At 33.2% G+C, this 23,181-nt stretch overlaps 1 protein-coding gene across 2 annotated transcripts in view; it reads left to right on the forward strand.

Moving 5' to 3' along the window:
• Positions 1-23,181, forward strand: part of LOC126880410 (protein sel-1 homolog 1) — a 49,907-nt gene that overhangs the window by 18,361 nt on the left and 8,365 nt on the right. For both annotated transcript variants that reach the window (XM_050644253.1, XM_050644254.1), the window contains exons 3-8: positions 4,770-4,958; positions 5,141-5,292; positions 9,649-9,774; positions 17,536-17,764; positions 20,174-20,373; positions 22,344-22,550. In XM_050644253.1, coding sequence (XP_050500210.1) covers positions 4,770-4,958; positions 5,141-5,292; positions 9,649-9,774; positions 17,536-17,764; positions 20,174-20,373; positions 22,344-22,550 — 1,103 coding nt within the window. The remainder of the gene's footprint in view (positions 1-4,769; positions 4,959-5,140; positions 5,293-9,648; positions 9,775-17,535; positions 17,765-20,173; positions 20,374-22,343; positions 22,551-23,181) is intronic.

Here is a 23,181-nt window from a genome sequence, read left to right on the forward strand (position 1 = left end):
TTAATAGTTTTTGTTATATAAGCGATTGAAAATTTTGAAAATTGCGAAATCGGCCATTTTTAACCCTAAATCGGACATTTATCTAAAAATTTCAAAGTTGCCTAGGTAGGTAGATATTCTTTAAACATTGATTGATGAAATCCCAAAGAGTTTTTTGCAATACAATATCGGAAACCCCTTTGTTTTTTAATTGCTGATCAAGCGGGCGCGACACAGTAGTATAAGTGAGGACGTTTGAGTTGGCATAAATTCATTATCTCGAGAATGGGCAAATTTCAAGAGAAATCCTCACGACAAACAGGTCGATTTTTATTTTTAAATTAGGACTTTTTGGCATATATATAATACTAGTGACGTCATCCATCTGAGCGTGATGACGTAATCGATGATTTTTTTTAAATGAGAGTAGGGGTTGTGTGATAGCTCATTTGAAAGGTTATTTAATTCTCTATCCACTAATATAAACCCATTCAACATTAACATAATTATTTGTACAGGGTGTACAAAATTTTTTTTTTATTAAATTAACTTTGATTAAATTTGACAAATAGAAGAAAAACTTTTTTTGTACACCCTGTATAAATAATTATGTTAATATTTATATTACTGAATAGAGAATTAAATAACCTTTCAAATGAGCTATCACACAACCCCTACTCTTATTAAAAAAAATCATCGATTACGTCATCACGCCCAGATGGATGACGTCACTAGTATTATATATATATGCCAAAAAGTTCTAATTCAAAAATAAAAATCGACCTCTCTGAGGATTTCTCTTGAAATTTGCTCATTCTCGAGATAATGAATTTATACAAACTCAAACGTCCTCACTTATACTACAGTGTCGCGCCCGCTTGATTAGCAATTCAAAAAACAAAGGGGTTTTCGATATTTTATTGCAAAAAACTCTTAGGGATTTCATCAATCAATGTTTAAAGAATATCTACGTACCTTGGCAACATTGAAATTTTTAGATAAATGTCCGATTTAGGGTTAAAAATGGCCGATTTCGAAATTTTCAAAATTTGCAATCGCTTATATAACAAAAACTATTAACTTAAGAGAAAAATCACTAAAGACCTTTTCTGTTTGGAATGATTCAAAAAACAAACAAAAATTGTTCGATGCAAAGAAAATAATTTTAGGAAAAACCCCTAATCTTTCCCCTCGCCTGACAAGGTCTTATGCTCTTCAGAATCGCCTGTCATTGTTCACATTTCTTCTAAATGACTTACTCAAACACATACTTAAATTTAAACCTTACAGGAGAGAGTTTATTTTACCCCTAAATTATGCACCTTTCGATTCACCTGGTAGATACACGTGCACGGCTGATGCCTGCCAGGTCATGGTTTTTAGCCTTGGTGTGCTATGAATTATCACTAGACAAATTTCTAGCCTTACAGGACGACCGTTAGTCGGAGGGTTCACTAGCTCTTAGACTATTATTATCTCTTCATCGGAGTCACAATTTACATTTAACCAGCTGCCAAGGTACTTGAAATGATTCACCCATTCTAACTTCTCTCCATCAAGAGAAAGCTGACCTTGATCTATATTAATCTTTTTAACTACCATCCACTTTGTTTTTGAAATGTTGATTTTAAGGCCTCTCCGATAACTTGCTTCACTGACTAGATTTTGGTAGTGTCTGAAGATCTTGTAAATGTTCAACAAGAATGGCTGTATCGTCAGCGTATCTAATATTGTTGATTACTTCTCCGCCTAGCCTTTCTCCCTCTTGTCTGTCATCCAAAGCCTCCCTAAAGATTTCTTCAGAGTACAGATTAAAAAGGGTGGGTGATAAAACACAACCTTGTCTTACTCCACGTTTTATCGGTAGTTTTTCAGTACGACTGTCTCCAATTTGGATAGAGGCTACTTGGTTGTAATATGTATAAGTATTTCAGCAGTCTTATATCGTAGTTGTCTCAAGTCCTGCTGCCTGCAGGCAATCGAAAAGTGTATCATTTGTGACTAGGTGACTAGCGTCATCTGGCAATTGAAAGATGAAGTAGTTTTCAATCCTAATAGCAATATTAATAGTATTTAAAAATATTAAAATATTACTAAAAGATTTTTAAATTGAATACTTATTGGTACATTTCCTTGGTAACACCTCCATGGCTTCTAAAATTTGCAAGCCAGATGGATGCTGAAGCGAAGAAGACAAGAGGGAATTCAAAAACTTACAATTCACGACCTCGTCTGTTCAGCTGGTAAATTCCAACAGAAAATGGACCTAGTTACTCAAAGAAGTAACGACCAATATAAAAATAAAATATAAATTCCATTTTTATTCAGTTGCAATGCGAAGGCAAAACAATCTTATTTTTCAATTAGAATACGGAGCGCAGGCCAGCCCTCTGAATCGACGATTTTCGACTCTTGTTGGAGTCTCATCGGATAGAACGTAGGCCTGCTACTCCATACTCCAATTGACCAACACCGAGAGTTTATCTCCCACACCGCAACTGACGTGAATGGACTAGGTGACTAGCGTCATCTGGCAATTGAAAGATGAAGTAGTTTTCAATCCTAATAGCAATATTAATAGTATTTAAAAATATTAAAATATTACTAAAACATTTTTAAATTGAAAACTTATTGGTCCATTTTCTTGGTAACACCTCCATGGCTTCTAAAATTTGCAAGCCAGATGGATGCTGAAGCGAAGAAGACAAGAGGGAATTCAAAAACTTACAATTCACTACCCCGTCTGTTCAGCTGGTAAATTCCAACAGAAAATGGACTTAGTTACTTAAAGAAGTAACGACCAATATAAAAATAAAATATAAATTCTATTTTTATTCAGTTGCAATGCGAAGGCAAAACAATCTTATTTTTCAATTAGAATACGGAAAGTTGGAGTCTCATCTCCGACGAGACTCCAACACGAGTCGAAAATCGTCGATTCAGAGGGCTGGACTGCGCTCCGTATTCTAATTGAAAAATAAGATTGTTTTGCCTTCGCATTGCAACTGAATAAAAATGGAATTTATATTTTATTTTTATATTGGTCGTTACTTTTTTGAGTAACTAGGTCCATTTTCTGTTGGAATTTACCAGCTGAATAGACGGGGTCGTGAATTGTAAGTTTTTGAATTCCCTCTTGTCTTCTTCGCTTCAGCATCCATCTGGCTTGCAAATTTTAGAAGCCATGGAGGTGTTACCAAGGAAATGGACCAATAAGTATTCAATTTAAAAATCTTTTAGTAATATTTTAATGTTACGTCTACAGTGTTCTATACTATGGAGTGGAATCATGGACGTTAAATGTAGAGACAATGAGACGACTTAACGCCTTTGAAATGTGGACCTATAGAAAAATTATGAGGGTTTCCTGGGTAGGTAGAGTTACAAACAATGAAGTACTGAGAAGAATAGGTAAAGAAAAGGAAGTTGAACTTACAATTAAAGAAAAGAATCTACAGTATCTCGGACATGTGATGCGGGGCGAGAAGTATGGCATCCTACGACTCATAATGCAAGGAAAGATAGATGGCAGAAGAAGCATCGGAAGAAGACGAATTTCATGGTTGAAGAACCTGAGAGAGTGGTTTGGATGCAGCTCGAAACAACTATTTAGAGCTACTGCCTCAAAAATCAAAATAGCTATGATGATTGCCAACCTCCGTAGCGGAGATGGCACCTGAAGAAGAAGAATATTTTAATATTTTTAAATACTATTAATATTGCTATTAGGATTGAAAACTACTTCATCTTTCAATTGCCAGATGACGCTAGTCAACTAGTCCATTCACGTCAGTTGCGGTGTGGGGGATAAACTCTCGGTGTTGGTCAATTGGAGTATGGAGTAGCAGGCCTACGTTCTCTCCGATGAGACTCCAACAAGAGTCGAAAATCGTCGATTCAGAGGGCTGGACTGCGCTCCGTATTCTAATTGAAAAATAAGATTGTTTTGCCTTCGCATTGCAACTGAATAAAAATGGAATTTATATTTTATTTTTACTATTTTATTGGCTTCAGTGGAAAGTGTTTCCAATTGGTCGGCCACATCTTGGAACCTGTGTCCTAACATGCAGATATCGTCGGCGTATTCTAGATCGGTTTGGCATGTGGTTAACGTTCATTGTATCCATTTTGTGTCGGAGTCTAGTTTGGAGAGAACATAGTCTAAAGCTATGTTAAAAAGAAACGGAGAAAGCACGCATCCCTATCTGACTCCAGTAAGTACGTCAAATTCGTCACTGTTGATCCCATTGTGTGTCACGCTGCATGTCGTCTCAGTGTGCAGTGACTTTATAATGGAAATTATTTTATGAGGAGTGTTTCTTCACGCACGTGAAAAAATATTATTTTATGAGAACATGTTCAAAGACACGTTCGAAATCAACAAAAACCATGTATAGGGGTGTGTTCCATTCAACCGATTTTTCCATTATTACCCTCACAGTATTAATGTGGTCTATGCAGGAGGATTCTGGTCTAAAACCTACTTGATTAGCTCGAAATTCAACCTTATTTAATACAGCTGATCTATTATTTGTCAACTTTCTATGTTAATATTCAGTTTCTATACATTTTCTGACCTTCTAAACGTCACGAGACATAAACATTGCAACAAGTGAAGGGTCCAGGACTGTAATAGCTCAATGTTCCTATGTATCTAGTAGGGTGGCGCTCACTGTATACAAATTTGATATTTCCTATCATTAACATGAGAAGTACTTACAGAGATACACCAATATTATAATTTCTTGTTTACATTTGACAATTGTTGTTAGATATATTTTTGTTTGTAGGGTTTCTCTATGCTACTGGTTTAGCAGTGAATGTAAGTCAGCCAAAAGCTTTAATTCATTACACTTTTGGTGCTATAGGTGGTAATCACTTTGCTCAAATGGCTCTGGCGTATAGATATTGGTCAGGTATTACAGTACCCGCTAGTTGTGAGAAGGCATTGGATTATTATCGCCAGGTAGCAGACAAAGGTAAGTAAACTTTTTGTATATTAACTTGCAATACTTAAAATATTTGATTTACTTGTTTGTATATACTTAAATATTATTAAAAATGTTAATGTAAATAAAAATCCTTTCGGTTATTTTTTTCAAGTTATTATTTGACTTAATTTTGATTCAGCTGAACTAAAATTAAATATTCTCTTTCTTAGTTAGTCAAGGCGTATCATTTGGTGGCGGTTCTGCAATACAACGAATAAGACTTTTCGATGAATTAGAAAATGGTTTTGCTTCTGGAATTCTTGACAACGATCTTATTGAATATTACCAGCTTTTGGCAGAGAAAGGAGATGTTCAGGCACAGGTATGTTTACATTACATTTATTTTTATTTGGACCTAATTCCTTGGTTGTTTATTATTTATCAGAGTATAATAATAAGTACATATGCTTAATAAAATTAAGCTAAAAACAATTATACACTGCGCGTCAGCGAAAACAAAACGGGCGGCCCTCAAAATTAGTCATTTTTGATGTCTCGAATTTCCTAAACCTGTTGTCCGATTTAAGTGATTTTTTTAATATGTTATATATAGCCTTACTCTTTAACAATATCGCTATAATAATATTGTTGCTAAACAAGTAAATTTTCATTGTATACCGAGTGAACCAATCAAACTGTTTTTTTTTTTCACAAAGTTCGCAACTCCGCGTGTGGAATATTCTAGCATTTATAAAATACTGGAATTACAACCCAACTACAGGGTGATTGATTAGTGGGGTAAAGCTCAATAGATCCGCTATAGTAATAGATAGCAATAAAAGTTAATAACAAAAATTTTAGCCACCTTTGAGCTTCACATTACAAAATTAGTTAGAATGTTACAGTGTATTTGATAACACAGTGGCAGACCAAACTTATGTTTTTTTAAATGGATCATCCTATATTTTATTTTAAATTCGAAATCCTGTTAACTTCTCCATCACAAAAATATAAAGGTTTGTTATGTTATACAGGATATTTACAAAGTTATAATCAATTTTATATGAAAATCGTAACAAGTTCAACTCCCTGTATAAATAACAATAAGCAAAACAGCAATGGTTTATTAATGCCATATTTTTTTGCGTATTGTCAAAATTTTCAAGAATTATTGATATTGCTAATTTTCTTTATATCAAATACAGGGTGAGTCAAAACGCAAGAACATTATTTTCTCAGTAATTTTAAATAGAACACCCTGTATTTTATATCACTATTGAAAAGTATTTATAATATTTTGTATATAGAACTAACTTGCTTATTGATCATAGTAATGATCAGATAGCAATAATCATAAGATTCGTGTTGGAGTTTTATTAAATAAAAAAAAACTATTGAAAAGTACCATTACCGTACTTTGATTTTTAGATAACATTCCCTATGTCTAAATTTATTAGTTTTCGAGATATTTTCATTTTTCAATGGACCAGTAGCGTGGCCACCCAAATCACCAAAATTTAATAAACTTGACTGATTTTTTTGGGATTACGTTAACAATGAAGTTTAAAAAATACCTCCAACAACAAGGGATGAGATGAAAAACAGAATACACAGTGTATTTCGATGTGTTAATTTACAAATGCTTCGTAGAGTTAGTAGCTCATTCAATGATCGTTTTTAGGCGTGCATAAATGTGTTAGGAGGTAATTTTGAACACCTTATGAAATTAAATATTAAAAATATTTTATTAACAGTAGCTTCTAATTTTTTTCAAACATTTTTTTTTTGCAAAATGTATTACTGATAAAATTATTTTTCGTTCTTTATTTGTTACATTTACATACAAATGTAGTGTTTAATTGTCTTCACAAAATGTTATATTTTGTGTTTGTGTGTTTTTTTGTAAAATTTATTACTAATTATCTATCTTTATTTGTTACATTTACATAAAAAAGTAGTTTTTAATTGTTTCAAAAATGTTGCATGTTGTGGTTGTGTTTTTTTTTTTGTAAAATGTATTACTAATAAATTATTTATATTTCTTTATTTGCTACATTGTTACATTGATTAGCGGATTGATCATAAGTAATCATTATTTGCCAATTCAGTCAATTTAGATAAATTTAGACACCTAAAATAATTTGCTTTGAAAAATGAAAATATCTCAAAAACTAATAAATTTAGACATAGGCAATGTTATAGAAAAATTAAAGTACGTTAATGTTGCTTTTCAACAATGTTATAAAATACAGGGTGTTCCATTTAACATTACTGAGAAAATAATGTACTTGCGTTTTGACTCACTCTGTATTTGATATAAAGAAAATAAGTAACGTCAATAATTCTGTTTAGTAACGTACCTGTTTAGTAACAACATTATTACAGCAATGTTGTTAAAGAATAACCCAATAATCCGTAACATTATTGGGTGTGAATCTGTCTTTTGAGTTACTCCTAGTTTAAATCTTTTCTCTGATTTATATGTAATTATTATTGAAGATCTATAAAACTACACTTACGCTCCATTGATAAAGGTACCAACTTTAAATTTAAAGTCCACTTTAACTTTATTATGAAACCGAGCGTTACTATTTTGTTACATTTTCGTCAACTGGACCAGATCTATATCGGCAACCAACAACAAAATTCCAACTGAGGTTCAATTTCGGAACGCGAATTTCACTATCCTTCGAGGCTAGCCTCGAAGGCTGGCCAGTATAAGTGTAAGATACGATATACCTAAGCGTATAATGTCGAACTTCACCAATCTGTTTAATGGATAAAAATGATTGGATATGTAATTTAGTCTGTTAACAATTTTAAAAAACAAGCGGTACCCGATATAATTTTGTTCTGAATACAATTAATTAATAATTAAAAAAAAATCCTTTTCTTTATAAATTAAAAAAATTGGCCGGGTCAGATATTTTAGATTTTATAGATCATTCGAACGAAAAAAGATCTTTTGTAATCTTTTTCTTAAGTTGATCTTTTTCGAATTATAAACAATTTAAAACTGAAAAAAGAAAAAAAGATGACGTTTTCCAAGGCTCGAAATATAGTAAAAAATATCATTTTTGAAATTTAAGTCCATACCTAAATTTAAGCTCAACCATTATTCTATCAGTTTTGATAAGTAGTTTTTACTTATTTTAGTCATTTTATTTTAAAACATTGTTTTTTAGTTGTTAATCGACCGTTTTGCCATAAGGAACCTTCCTCCTTAAAAATGAAAAAACTATCCTACATTTTAGAATAAAATATGGCAAAAATTATTATCAGGAACTGATAGAAGAGGGTTTGAACTTGAATTTAGGTACTTGATGATTACAAAAATAATATTTTTTACTTGTGTTTTGAGCCTTGATAATCGTCATCTTTCGTTCTTTTTTCAGTTTTAAATTGTGTATAATTCGAAAACGATCAACTATATTTTTAAAATTTATAAAAAAGTCAGTTTTTAATTATTAATTAATTATAGTCAGAACAAAATTAGATCGAGCACCCCTTCTAGGAGCACTCTTCAAGTGTCTTCTCTATTGAGGTTGGCGGTCAATGTGACAAATTTCTGTCTGTTCTGGGCTTGATGAATTAAGTCATTTGCTGTTGTGTGGGTCCAATATCTGATGTTTCGTAGCCAAGATTTTTTCTTTCTTCCTATACGCCTTTAACCTTCGATCTTGATTTCTGATATTACCTGGAGCTACTCAAATTCCCTATGGCGCATTATGTGTCCTACATAATTACGTCTTTCTAATTTTGATAGTATTGACCAGAGGAGGACGTGTGTTCATTATTTTCAGTACTGCTTAATTCGTAGTTCTGCTGACCCAGTTTATTCTTAGCATTCGGCGGTACAACCACATTTCGAATGAATTCAATTTGTTGACGTCATACTGTTTTAACGTCCAGGACTCACAGCCATATAGTAATAGAGACCACACATAACACTTTACTCTTCTCATATTGTATAATAATTGTATAATTGGTAACATACGACATTACATATCCAATAATTTTTATCCATTTATCAAATCGGTGCAGTTCGACGTTATATCGGAACCTCTACTATAACGTTTTTTTTTTTGAGGATAGATAGAGACTTTTTTCACGATAATGATTTAAAACTTTGTATGCCAGAAGTTTTTAAATTATTATGGATTTGTGTTGTTTTGCCAGTGACAAGTTCTTCTGCAGAAAGAAGTTTCTCCGCGCTAAAAAGGATTAAAATTATATCAGAAATACAACTGGGCAGACACGATTGAGTAATATGGCAAAAGTCTCAACTGAAAATTCATTCATAAAATCGCAGGATGAGAACGCTTTTATATACGAGGTAATACATGATTTCGCATAATATACAGTAGGCGGCCTCACGTTACAACGTCACAAAATCGACCTTCTGGCCATTAAAGAGAATCTAACACCGCAATAATAATATTCCTCAAATGTCGGGTGCCTCACCATCTTTCTTGTACTATCACGAGCCGCCCCTGCACCATTGTCATGCACGGAGCGAATAGTAGGTATACTGTGTAATTGGAATGGGAATTAATTAGACTCGGGAAACTTTGTATGATAAGATTAGGGTTGTTACTAAAATGTAATAATTTTCTTATGGTTGAATTTTTTATTTTTTTATTAAAAAAAACATTGGAAGAAGAAGATTAATAATGGATGTATATTTTAATTAGACCAGCAACACCACATTTTTTTAAATAACCCTTTTTACTTTCAGGTTGGTTTGGGACAGCTTCATTACCAGGGAGGTAGAGGTGTAGAGCTGGATTATCAAAAAGCCCTTCACTACTTTACTCAAGCGGCTAATGCTGGCAATGCTTTGGCTATGGCATATTTAGGAAAAGTAAGTAACATTCATAGGAGTATACTTAGTATATAATTTATTATTACATCTATATTAGTGACGAACTATTTACAATTACAATTATGCTGGAGTTAGTACACTTCGCGTCATATAAAACTGGTACACTTTTTTTCCCAATGTAAACCAGTGTTCAGACTGGACACAATGGTTCACGAATCACTTCGTTGTTGCCATCACAGATAACGGAATTGCGCTAAATCTAAATACAAAAAAATAACGTTTAAAAATGTATATTTCGAATAATTATTGTAATACATATATTTAAATTCCACACTTGTTCACTGTAAAAGTTATTCATTTTGTATTAATTTCAAATTTAATTTTTAATTTTTTCAGTGTGTTTTATTTATTCTACACAACTTAATACAGTTTTGTGCTACAATTTACGAGAAACCAATCACACCTCCCGATTTGGCATTAAACATAATAATTTAAAGTCATGTCAAGATTTATTGTCTATCATTATTTTTGAATTGAAATATTTTTATAAATAATAATAAAACACGAATCAATGTATGGGTACTTAATTGAGATGACGGAAAATTACAAAATTAATAGGAGAATTTTTTAGGATGCAGATAAATGTGACTGATTGATCGAGAATGCTCGATATGGTTTTAGTTTTTAGTATATTAAAAACATGCGGTCTGTCGCACAGCCCTGCTTTTACATGGTTTGAAATAATATTTTCGTTGAACTGACAACGTTGCCCTAGAAATTAGAAGGACACTTGTGACAAGATCAACGAAAAACGCAATTTTCGGTTATAAGAGTTGTACCAGTTTTTTTATGACGCTAAGTGTACTTAATTGATGATGTACCCAGAGACATGTAAAGAGAATAGACTTGGCTAGCGATATGCCACTCAATGCATCGTGGTGTAACGTCGATATCAAGTACGGTGGTCTAGCTATATTTGTCTGTCGTGCGAGTGTGAGCGTATCTACCAAGAGGTAGGAGTAACGGAACGACAGAAACACAGAGGCGGCGACCAAGGTTCATTAATAGACAGGTTGCATGGTAACTTTCCACCAATCAGCGTCGAGAATCTAATGGCGGGAGTGACGTCACCCAGAATGCTGCATTCAAATTCATTCACTTCACTCATTGAAATGAACTCGGAAAGTAGGAATGTATTGAAAATGTGTATATTAAAAAAAAATACGTTTGGATTTTTAATAACTATTTATTTCATATATTCGTTAAAAAATGTGGTAGATACCTGTAGAGTTACAAAAATCATAGAATATAATTGCAATTAAATATATGCAGTAGAATAGCATTACTACTTAATTAAAGCAGAAGGAGATTCTTTCTTGTGTATATATATGGGACTAAATCATTCAAATATCCTAGGTATATTAATAATGGGTTGAATACAATTTACTTTTTTAAATGATTTTGAGTAGGTATATAATAATTTTGAATTGGGGATACTGCATGTAGTACATTATTGTAAATTCCTCCTAACATGTAAACCATGGTGAAAAAGAGATTCAACTAAAGATTTATGTATCAAAATTAGTAGTTTTTCCCTTAAGTTTAACATTAGAGCATCTGATTACGTTAGGTACTGGATTATAATATCTAAAACTATTAAAACATTATGATTCCATTCAATAGGTACCTGTGAAATTTTACATTAACAGTAAATTATAAAAAAAATACAATTTCAGCGCAATAAAGGGAATTTTGCCCATTTTATATATTCATTTAGTTTATAATTGTTTATTCAAACGATCTTCAGATGGCTGCAATATTGGTTATAATTTTATATGAAACAATTACATATAATAGATCTATTATCTATAGACTTAATTAGATATATTGTTCAATAAGTCTAAGCAGATTGTAACCTACACAGATGATGTAAACTTGATGTGAAGAACCGCAAGAGACATTACAGAACTGTAATGTCTCTATACACGAATGTCCTTTACTATACAATACAGCAGAAAGAAAATCCAGTAAAGTAAGTAGGTACTTAATACAACCACATTAAAATGTATCTTAACACTTGTAAAAGAGTTTTCGGTTAAAGTTATTATACTAAAAACACTTAATAATATCTATAGATACATTATATCTTAAGATATAAACACAAATTAAAACACTAACGATATTTAATAACAAAATATAGCCTCCAAACCACATATCCTATTATGTTTACAAACAATTCGTAAAATTGATCGTCTGGGTGACGTCACGATGACAATATTTCATTTGTCAATGTCAAAGTTACCATACAACCTATGGTATAGGGACCTTGGGCGGCGGCCATCATATGCTAGAGAGAGAAAGTTAAGCGCCGATAGAGAGAGATAGATAGAACTGCTCCGCGTTACGCTATTTTTCCGAGTTGGCCAAATCTATGTGTATAAGATCTTTGGATGTACCGTGATTTACTTGGCACCCTCATGGGGTTGTCCCGTAATTCAGAATACTGGTATCGAGTTTATTATTGTGTGCCGAATCTCGTATGTCTTCCTTTTATATCAACAAATGTTGTAAGACACATTACCGCGTTACTGGGTTAAGTTGTGGTGTACAAGACTACTAATAGTGCAAGGTTAGCATAAAAGTATTAGTAAATACGACACGCATTGTAAATGAATTGTGTGCTCCAGTTTTCAACTGAAAACAAAAATAGTTATTGCAATACGTTTGAATTATAATTAAATATAGTATTTCGGTACTTCTAATATTTTAGGATTTTTAAGTGTTTGTAAGATATTAATCTAATGCCACAAAAGGCAAACTGTCTGATTTGTTTTCGTTGCAGTAATAATCGACAACTTGTCAAAAATAATTGCGTTTTTTATGTGTTAGTTTCGAACAATGGTGTATCATGAGAGGTAGGTAAGGGATGCAATAAAAACTTATACGAAGTAATTATCCGAGGGGTGAGGAAGATAAATATATTTTTAAATTTCTGTTTAATAAACTGTATTTAGTAGACTATTCAAAAAATGTAAAAATTAAAAAGTACCCATCTCAAATTTATATCATACACTTGTACATTTGAGGGAGACGTATGATGGTATAATTTTTAAAATGACCCCGCACAAACCTTGTGGAAAATAGGTCAAAGTTGATTTTGTTCATACTTTGGAAAAATACTCTTTGAAGCATCCTGATAAAAAGTTCTCATGGGCACAACTCAATCGTATGAAGGATTTTCAAGATATAGAGGCCCAAACTCGGAAAATTATAAGATTTACGGGGTATTCCAATTCCGTGAGTTACTGGTTATTTGGCAATATGTAGAAGTTTGGATCAAGGAAAAGTACTAGTAGTCTAGGATTTTTTCCTGGCTATCCAATGGCGACCTTTACTTTGACCTTGACCTTCAACGGACGTCATCTTCTAGAGTTTCGAGGGTTTTCGGCATTCAATTGATATAAACAGATTACTCATGGGTTTTTGGGATCGCTAAACACGAATATGCAATCATAATTGCCCTCCGGATGACGTGGTGGCCAGGGCCTCTGCAAGGGACGTCATCTTCTAGAGTTTCGATGGTTTTCGGCATTTAATTGATGCAAATGAATTACTGGAGGGTTTTTTGAGGTCGCTATACACGAATATGCCACCAGAACCGATTCCCGGAGCACCTGATTTCCAAGGTCAATGAAAGGGGCTCCTGGAGCTTCGAGGGTCTTTGGTACTACATTAATGCAAACGGATCAGTTATAGGTTTTTGGGGTTGCTGAACACGAATACGTGATCAGCACAGACACAGGAGCACCTGGTGCCTAAGACAGGTTATCTTCTGGAATTTCGGAGGAATCAAATGTATTACTCTTAGGTTTTTGGGGTTGCTGAACATGCATACACTATCAGATCCGACCCACGAATCACATTGTGCCTACGGAACAATTTGATCACGTATTCGTGTTCAGCAACCCCAATAACCTATAATTAATCCATTTGCATCAATGTAATACCAAAGACCCTCGAAACTCCAGGAGCCCCTTTCATTGACCTTGAAAACCAGGTGCTCTGGGAGTCGGTTCTGGTGGCATATTCGTGTTTAGCGACCTGAAAAAACCCTCCAGTAATTCATTTGCATTAATTAAATGCCGAAAACCATCGAAACTCTAGAAGATGACGTCCCTTGCAGTGGCCCTGGCCACCACGTCATCCGGAGGGCAATTCTGATGACATACTCGTGTTTTGCGATCCCAAAAACTTAGGAGTAATCTGTTTATATCAATTTAATGCCTAAAACCCTCGAAACTCTAGAAGATGACGTCCGTTGAAGGTCAAGGTCAAAGTAAAGGTCGCCATTGGATAGCCAGGAAAAAATCCTAGACTACTAGTACTTTTCCTTGATCCAAACTTCTACATGTTGCCCAATAACCAGTAACTCACGGAATTGGAATACCCCGTAAATCTTATAATTTTCCGAGTTTGGACCTCTATATCTTGAAAATCCTTCATACGATTGAGTTGTGTCCATTAGAACTTTTTATCAGGATGCTTCAAAGAGTATTTTCCCAAAGTATGAACGAAATCCACTGGGACCTATTTTCCATAAGGTTTGTGCGGGGTCCTTTACTTTTAAAGTAATTTATCTACTTAAAAACGTTATTTCTGGCAATTTTAACTCATAAAATTTGACCTTTGGAAGAAAAGCTCTTTAATTGTTCGAAAATGTGCTTCTTTGGTCTCATTATATCGCTGTGTTTGTTGTTATACTAAATACTAAGAGAGAACTTATAGCCCAGTAAATGAACGTGATATATACGGCGATACCGTATAATTTTCAGTGTCTCCACCAAACTGCATGAAAATACAGATTAAAATACAGATTTAGGTTTTACTTACCCTCCACTTCAAAGTTGAACTTGTGCAGTTGGTTGCTTTTACTTGGGGGGGGGGGTGAAAGTAAGTCCGGATATCGATAAATTGACTAATATTATAAGCAACCTTTTATTTTTTATCTAAGAGTTTTTTATCTAAATCAATACATTTTGAGTTATTTGCGAGTGAAAATGTTTATTTTTCAACAAAAAAAGCACACGTTTTCAGGCGGTTTTTCGCAAATAACTCAAAAAGTATTTTATCGAAAAAAATATTTAGTGGGCTATTCTTGGCCAATCTTAAGTAAATTAACCATACCCACATGGCCGACTGTGGAGAGCGCATACCTTATTTGTTACTATAAATAAGCTGTATCTATAAGATTATGAACCCTTTTTTCTTAATTTTATGAGGAAGGTCCAATGAAAGAAGTAGCCTACAAAAGCAAACCGAAAATTTTGGAAAAATGGTGATTTATTTCTCAACATAATCTCCTTTTAGCTTGATACACTAGACCCAGTGATACTCAAACCTCTTTAATCCATCTGACAAATACGTTTCCTCGAGATCTACAAAGTAGACCTACGTGGCGGAGATGACCTCTTTTTACTCGACTCAAATTTTCTGCCTGTCCAGTTACTTTTTTAAGTTTGGAAACAAAACAATTTGGTTTGGACCAAAACGCAATTTGGTCGCATGAGACCAAATCTGGAGAATACTGTGGATGAGCACTTTTTATTCGCCAAATAAGGTCGTTTTTTTCTGCAATTCGACGGCAAATAGGCCCAATATTTCGACATATAGAATCCTGTGACCGTTTTGCCCTTCTCCAGATAGTTGAACAAGACATTGAGAAAGCATTATTTGCAGTAAATGTGCTAATACAGAGATACTTAGATGTAAACCAGGACATCTATGTCTGCTTCTTAGATTATAAAAAGGCATTCGATACGGTGAAACATAATCCGCTAATAAAACTGCTGAGAACAAAGAACATCGACACACGGGATATAAGAATAATAAATAATCTGTATTATGAACAAGAAGCTGTCATAAGAATGAATAATTTAAACACCAATAAAATAAAAATCAAAAGAGGCGTTAGACAGGGCTGTGTCTTGTCGCCATCACTGTATAATGCATACTCCGAAGAAATATTCAAAAAAGCATTAGAAGATGAAGTAGCAGGCATAAAAATAAATGGCCTACCTATATGTGAAATTAGATACGCCGATGACACAATACTAATAGCAGAAACTATTTACAGATCTACAAAGAATTTTAGATAAGGTTGTTGCAACGAGTGAAGAATTTGGTCTGTCACTAAACGTAAAGAAAACGAAAATCATGGTTATATCAAAGAAAAATATTAGAAACATAAATCTACACGTAAATAATAAGACGATAGAACGAGTTCAGAATTATAACTATTTAGGGACAAACATTAGTGAAACAAACGATTACACCAAAGAAATCCGAATTAGAATAGAAAAGGCTAGAAGTGCATTCACTAATATGAAACAAATATTATGTAGTAGAGACCTCAGCCTAAATCTTAGAAAGCGAGTACTAAAATGTTATGTATTTTCTGTTCTTTTGTATGGTGTGGAGACATGGACTCTCAATAAACAATGCCTCAATAGATTGGAAGCATTTGAGATGTGGACGTATCGAAGAATGCTGAGAATCTCCTGGACAGACAGAATAACCAATGAGGAAGTACTAAGGAGAATACAGAACAGCAGAGAGATACTGGATTCTATCAAAATAAGAAAACTTCAATACTTGGGTCATATAACACGTGGTGACAGATATGAACTCCTAAAATTAATTATACAGGGAAAGATTCAAGGAAGCCGCAGCATAGGTAGGAGAAAAATGTCCTGGCTGAGAAATCTCAGAGAATGGTTTGGATGCAGCTCAACTGAACTCTTTCGGGCTGTAGTGTCAACAGAGAATGTACGTTGGTTGAAGTACACTGCTTCGATTCTTCATTAGTCTCTGAGGCGTACCAGTGGATCCATGTTTCGTTGAAGAAACCGACAAAACGACGCAGAAACTTCTTCGAGTGGAGCTTAAACAGCGACAAACACTGCTCTGAATTGGTGTAACGTTTGCACTTGTTGTCCAGAATGAGTAAACTAGGAACAATCGCACCGGCTGCTTTCTCATGTCCAAAATTTCATGCAGTATGTGAACTACGCGGTTTTTTGAAATGCCTATTATCTCGCGCACCTTCAATCGGCTATCTGCCAATTGTGGATTTTCGTCACGTGATCTTCCGTGGCATAATGATTTTTGTTAAGGTGAAACAGTAGCGATCAACAGGTAGCGAAAACGCGTTCCAAGATTGCGGCTGTAATTTTGAATATTTTTTCGAGATATTTGGCACACGTATTCGTAATATAATAAAGAATGGCGGTACAGAGCCCAATTTGAAAAATATATTAATATGTGGAAATTACTCTGTAATTAAATAGAATATTAAAAAAACGAGCCTGTACCGCCATTAAGAAGAACAAAAAATACTTTCTTCAAATAAACTTTTTCGTCCGATGCCTCGATTTTGTGTCATTTTGGAACTACATACTAATGAAATAAAAAATTTTAGTAGTTCCAAAATGACACAAAATCTAGGCATCGGAAAAATAATTTATTTGAAGAAAGTGCATTTTTTTGTTCTTCTTAATGGCGGTACAGGCTCGTTTTTTTAATATTGTATTTAATTACAGAGTAATTTCCACATATTAATATATTTTTCAAATTGGGCTCTGTACCGCCATTCTTTATTATATTACGAATATGTGTGCCAAATATCTCGTAAAAATATTCAAAATTACAGCCGCAATCTTGGAACGCGTTTTTGCTACCTGTTGATCGCTACTGTTTCCTCTTAATGACTTCTTATGACTGTTCAAGTTTTAATTTTTTTAGATATATTTAGATGGTAGTGACGAAATTCCTGCTAATAACGATACTGCTTTCAAATACTTTAAAAAAGCTTCGGATTTGAATAATCCAGTGGGATTAAGTGGATTAGGCTTAATGTATCTGTATGGAAAAGGCGTTGAAAAGGATTATACGAAGGCACATCAATATTTTTTGCAAGCTGCTGAGCAAGGTTGGGTAGATGGACAGTTACAACTGGGGAATATGTATTTTGGTAAGTTTAATTTTGGAAAAGTAACTTAGTTCTCCAGTCTTAATCGTATGATAGAAGCAATTTATAACTTAATGATTTCTATATCACATTATTTCAGGGCAAATGTGTTATGTAGGACAAATGATTCTGGTGGATTACTGGGTCTACTTTAATTTCTTTCATATTTATTTATATTTTTCATATATAAGATAAAAAATAAATTCTATGTATTGTCGAAACTCTTTAATAATCATGTAAATTTACATTGAGAGTCGTCAGGATCAGTTTGTATTTCATAGTTTTGATAAAGTTAGATTAGGTTTAAGTTTATAATAAGCCTCATAACAGAAACCAATTTAAAATAATTGTGTTATTAATTTAAGTTATATAAGCACCATCAGACTAAAACACCATTAGCCTAGGTCAGTAAGGCCTATTGTTCACTGTAAATAAATATACAGTGCTAGTCAAAAGTCCGTACCCCCCCCTCGTATCTTTTGAACGGTTATACCTATAATAGTGAAATTTGGAGGGAGGAAATAAACGGACATAAGCTTCTTAACTAGTCATGACAGGTGACGTAATAGTGACAGATGACGTTACAGAGCCACTGTGACCGAAAATTTTAAATGGAACCTTATGGCAAGTGATACCTCGTTTGATAGGTATTCAAAATACCTATTCAGGCATACTATTTTTTTGAGTTTTAGTTGATTTTGATTTTGGTGAATAAATTAAATAAATATATTGTAGTTTCGCATTTAATTAATAAAAATTCAAATGTCCGCCTATGGTTTTTTGTCAAAAAAGTTGATGTTTTTCAATTCTCTAGTAGTTTTTACGTCAACGTTAACCTTTTTGACAAGCAATCGTATGCGGAATTTTGAATTTTTAATTAAATTCGAAACTACAATTTTATATTTATTTCATTTATTCATCAAAATTAGCTTAAACTCAAACAAAATTAGTATGACTGAATAGGTATTTTCAATACCTTTAAAACGAGCTATCACTTGCCATAAGGTCCCATTTAAAATTATCGGTCACAGTGGCTCTGTAACGTCATCTGTCACTATTACGTCACCTGTCGTGACTAGTTAATAAGCTCACGTCCGTTTATTTCCTCCCTCCAAATTTCACTATTATGGGTATAAACGTTAAAAAGATACGAGGGGGGGGGTACGGACTTTTACTAGCACTGTATAGTTTTTTACTAAATACAAAAATACGCTTACGTCATTTAAGATTTCTGACATCAGAGCGTTGCCAAAACATTTGAATAGGACTTTTCATCGTGGTCATGTTCTTTGCACAGTGAGAAGTTAGGCATCATTACTTGTCAGAGATATTTTTCTTTGTTTACTATAAAAATAATATCTGTAATTCTTTATTCAAATTAATGATGTCAGTCGCTTTTAATTACTTGCCGAAATATATTAATAATATACCGAAGTATATTAATTAACAACAATATTATAGTGTATAATCAATAAAATAGATCATTTAATATTTTAAGGCTAAAAATGGCAGATGCATGTACTGAATAGTATTTAATACGAATAAAATATTGTATAATATGTATAGCAAGATATTGCTTATAAATAAACAAAGGCTTTGGAAAAGTTATAAGATAATATGTATTGTCTTTAAATTATTCATAGCGTGTATCAATCTTATACACTACATAACGACACGGCTTCCTTGTTTCTTTTAGTACAGGTATCATCATAATAATAATCGAATAAATTCATTTGCTAGTTGAGGCACTTTATTCTTTATTTTCGTTATTATTTTAATTTCAATAATTATTATACTTTAGTATTTTTTATTCTTTAGTGTTAGATTAGGTTAGTAATATAAATAATGATAAAGTACCTGTGAACACGTAATTTAGATAAAAAAAATCCAAAACCTTTATTTTTTTATAAACAATCTCATGCTATACCTAGAATATTTTACTCGTATTAAATACTATTAAGTACATGTGTCTGTCATTTTTAGCCCTAAAATGATCTATTTTATTGATTATACACTATGATAATATTGTTGTTAATTAATATATGTCGGCAAGTAACACTTGCCGATTAACATCATTAACTAAAATAAATAATTATAGATATTATTTGTACAGCAAACAAGAAAAATATCCCTGACAAGTAATGATGCCTAGCTTCTCACTGTACAAGAAACGTGAGCATGGTGAAAAGTCATATTTTAATATTTTGGCCATGCTGACGTCAGAAATTTTTAATGACGTTAGCGTATTTTTGTAGTGAAAAACTATACAAGTACAGAGATTTGGAAAATAAAACTTTATTCTGATTATAAAATAGTGAAAGAGATCCGGAAACTATTTATAAGCATTAAAAGGTGTCTAAAATATATAAAGTATGAATGTAGATTTCTTTTAATTATTACTTATAATTTTAGGTGGATTGGGCGTAAAACAAGATTATAAAGCAGCAAACAAATATTTTTCGTTGGCTTCACAATCGGGTCATGTTCTTGCTTATTACAATCTAGGACAGATGCACGCACAAGGAACAGGCATGTTAAGATCATGTGCAACTGCTGTCGAGTTGTTTAAAAATGTTGCAGAAAGAGGTAGATGGGGAGAGACCTTAATGCAGGTTAGTATGAAATAATTTGCTATTAGCTATTTTAATTTTTGAGGCAGTAGCTCTAAATAGTTGTTTTGAGCTGCATCCAAACCATTCTCTCAGGTTCTTCAGCCATGAAAATCGTCTTCTTCGGATGCTTTTTCTGCCATCTATCTTTCCTTGCATTATGAGTCGCAGAATGCCATACTTCTCGCCCCGCATCACATGTCCGAGATACTGTAGTATTCTTTAATTGTAAGTTCAACTTCCTTCTCTTTACCTATTCTTCTCAGTACTTCGTTGTTCGTAACTCTATCTACCCAGGAAACCCTCATAATTCTTCTATAGGTCCACATTTCAAAGGGGTTAAGTCGTCTCATTGTCTCTACATTTAACGTCCATGAATCCACTCCATAGTATAGTACACTGTATACGTAACATTTTCTTAGGCGTACTTTAAGAGCTTATGTTAAATGTTTGCTACATAGGATCTTTTTCATTTTCATAAAATTAGAACGTGCTTTTTGGATTCTGACTGATTTCTGCAGTGTAGTCATTATTTTCTTGTTATAAGTGTTCCTAAGTGTACTTACCTGAGTGTACTTTTTTACTCTTTCGATCTGTTGGCCCTCTACTATTAAGATTTCGTTAGTATTATGGTTGTTTTTACTAATTTTCATAAACTTCGTCTTTTTGATATTAAGAGAGAGTCCGTACTCCCTACTACACCTTACTATTTTACTCATGAGTCTTTGCAGGTCTTGTAAACTATCGGCTATTATTACTGTATCATCTGCATATCTGATGTTGTTAACTAAGACTCCATTTACTCTTATGCCGACTGTTTCATCTTCCAGAGTTTCTCGCATTACCTCTTCAGAATAAGCATTAAATAATAGAGGTGATAGTATGCAGCCTTGCCTGACTCCTCTCTTTATTTCCATTTCTTCAGATGTTTCTTTTTGAATTCTTACTATTGCTCGCTGATTGTAATAGAGGTGTGTTATTAGTCTTAAATTTCTTTCATCTAGGTTTTTAGTTTTCAGAATTTCCATAAGTCAGAATTTCCATAGGACGGTTAACATCCAAACATCTCTGTGTCAGCACGTTGAAGGAGAATAATGCCTCTCTGGTACCCATACCATTGTGGAACCCATTCCAAGTTGTGCATTTTGAGCAGGGACTGTACATTATTCCATTCGGTTATCTCTTCCTTGAGCACTCTATTTTGCTTTTGAGAATTAGCAACCAAGTGGAGATCTGCCTCTAGCTCTTTTACCAGCTACACTGCCTTTAATTGTCATCCTTTCCATACCTTCTCTTCTATTATATTATTAATGGGTCCAAAGTCTCTGAATATACTTTGATTGGTAATTATAATGAGACTGTTGGTGTAATGTGCTATCCATGTTATGCGCATCATTCTACAGTAGAGTCACATTTCAAAAGCCATTATTTAGTTAGTATAGTAGTATAGTGTGTTAAATAGCAAGGAGTTTATATAAGTCTATTATTATAAAGCCACTTTTCATAAAAGCGATTAACACGTTTTAAAATTCAAGAACAGTGTACTTTGTACTTTTGATACTTGAACGAGCGATCTGCAATTATTGGGATCAAAGCTAGCCGTGCAAAAAATTACGTATGTCTTGTTTTAATCTGAATTTATATCATTCTTTTATCAATTAATTTTGATAACATAAAAAATCAGTCAAAACCTTTAACACAGAACTTTAATCAAAACTGAAAAGAATTAACAAAATTATAAATAACAATAATAAATAAAATCAAACAAGATGCTGTATATGTCCACCACCAACATCTCTACATAACCTAACTTTTCTTGTTAAGTTGACGTAAACTGGAAAGTATATCGGAATTAAGAATAGACATGTACTGTATAGCTATCTCTGTCGTTCAGAGCCACCTATGGTGACAATAATTTTGGATCACACGTTATTATAAACATATTATGATTGCTTATTTCGCTATATTTTTAGGCTCACACAGATTACAGAAATGGACGTTATAATGAGGCATTTGTTCAATATGCCTTCCTCGGTGAATTGGGCTACGAAGTAGCTCAAAGTAATGCAGCATTTTTGTTAGATAGAAATGAAATTCCTATGTTGTCAACTCAAGAAGCTCTGGTTAGAGCACTGTTGTATTGGAGCAGAGCCGCATCACAGGGATATTCTGCTGCGCAAGTGAGTAATTTTAAAATATTTATGTAGTATACTAAAAACCGAAAAATTTTGATTTAAAACTGTATACCTATAGAAGAAGCCACAGTGGTAGGTGCGTGATACGTTTGGCGATAAATTGAGAAATCAGGACCGTACGCGCTTCGTTTCAAAAATCTTTACTCATTAATATAACTAAGTTAAATAAGAGAATAAACAAAAAAAAACAAATTAATTCTATAAAAAATGCATGTATACATAAAATATCTAGTATGTACCTCGTAAAATACTTATAATACAGTGCTAGTCAAAAGTTCGTACCCCCTCGTATCTTTTGAACGGTTATACCTATAATAGTGAAATTTGGAGGGGGGAATAAACAAACATAAGCTTCTTAACTAGTCATGACAGGTGTCGCAATTATGACAGATGACTTTACAGCGCCACTGTGACAGATAATTTTAAATGGGACCTTATGACAAGTAATACCTCGTTTGAAAGGTATTGAAAATACCTATTCAGTCACACTAATTTTGTTTGAGTTTAAGCTCATTTTGATGAATAAATGAAATAAATATAAAATTGTAGTTTCGCATTTAATTAATAAAAATTCAAAATTCCGCATGTGATTACTTGTCAAAAAGGTTGACGTTGA

Source organism: Diabrotica virgifera, chromosome 2, assembly GCF_917563875.1.
Source record: "Diabrotica virgifera virgifera chromosome 2, PGI_DIABVI_V3a".
Classification (NCBI taxonomy): domain Eukaryota; kingdom Metazoa; phylum Arthropoda; class Insecta; order Coleoptera; family Chrysomelidae; genus Diabrotica; species Diabrotica virgifera.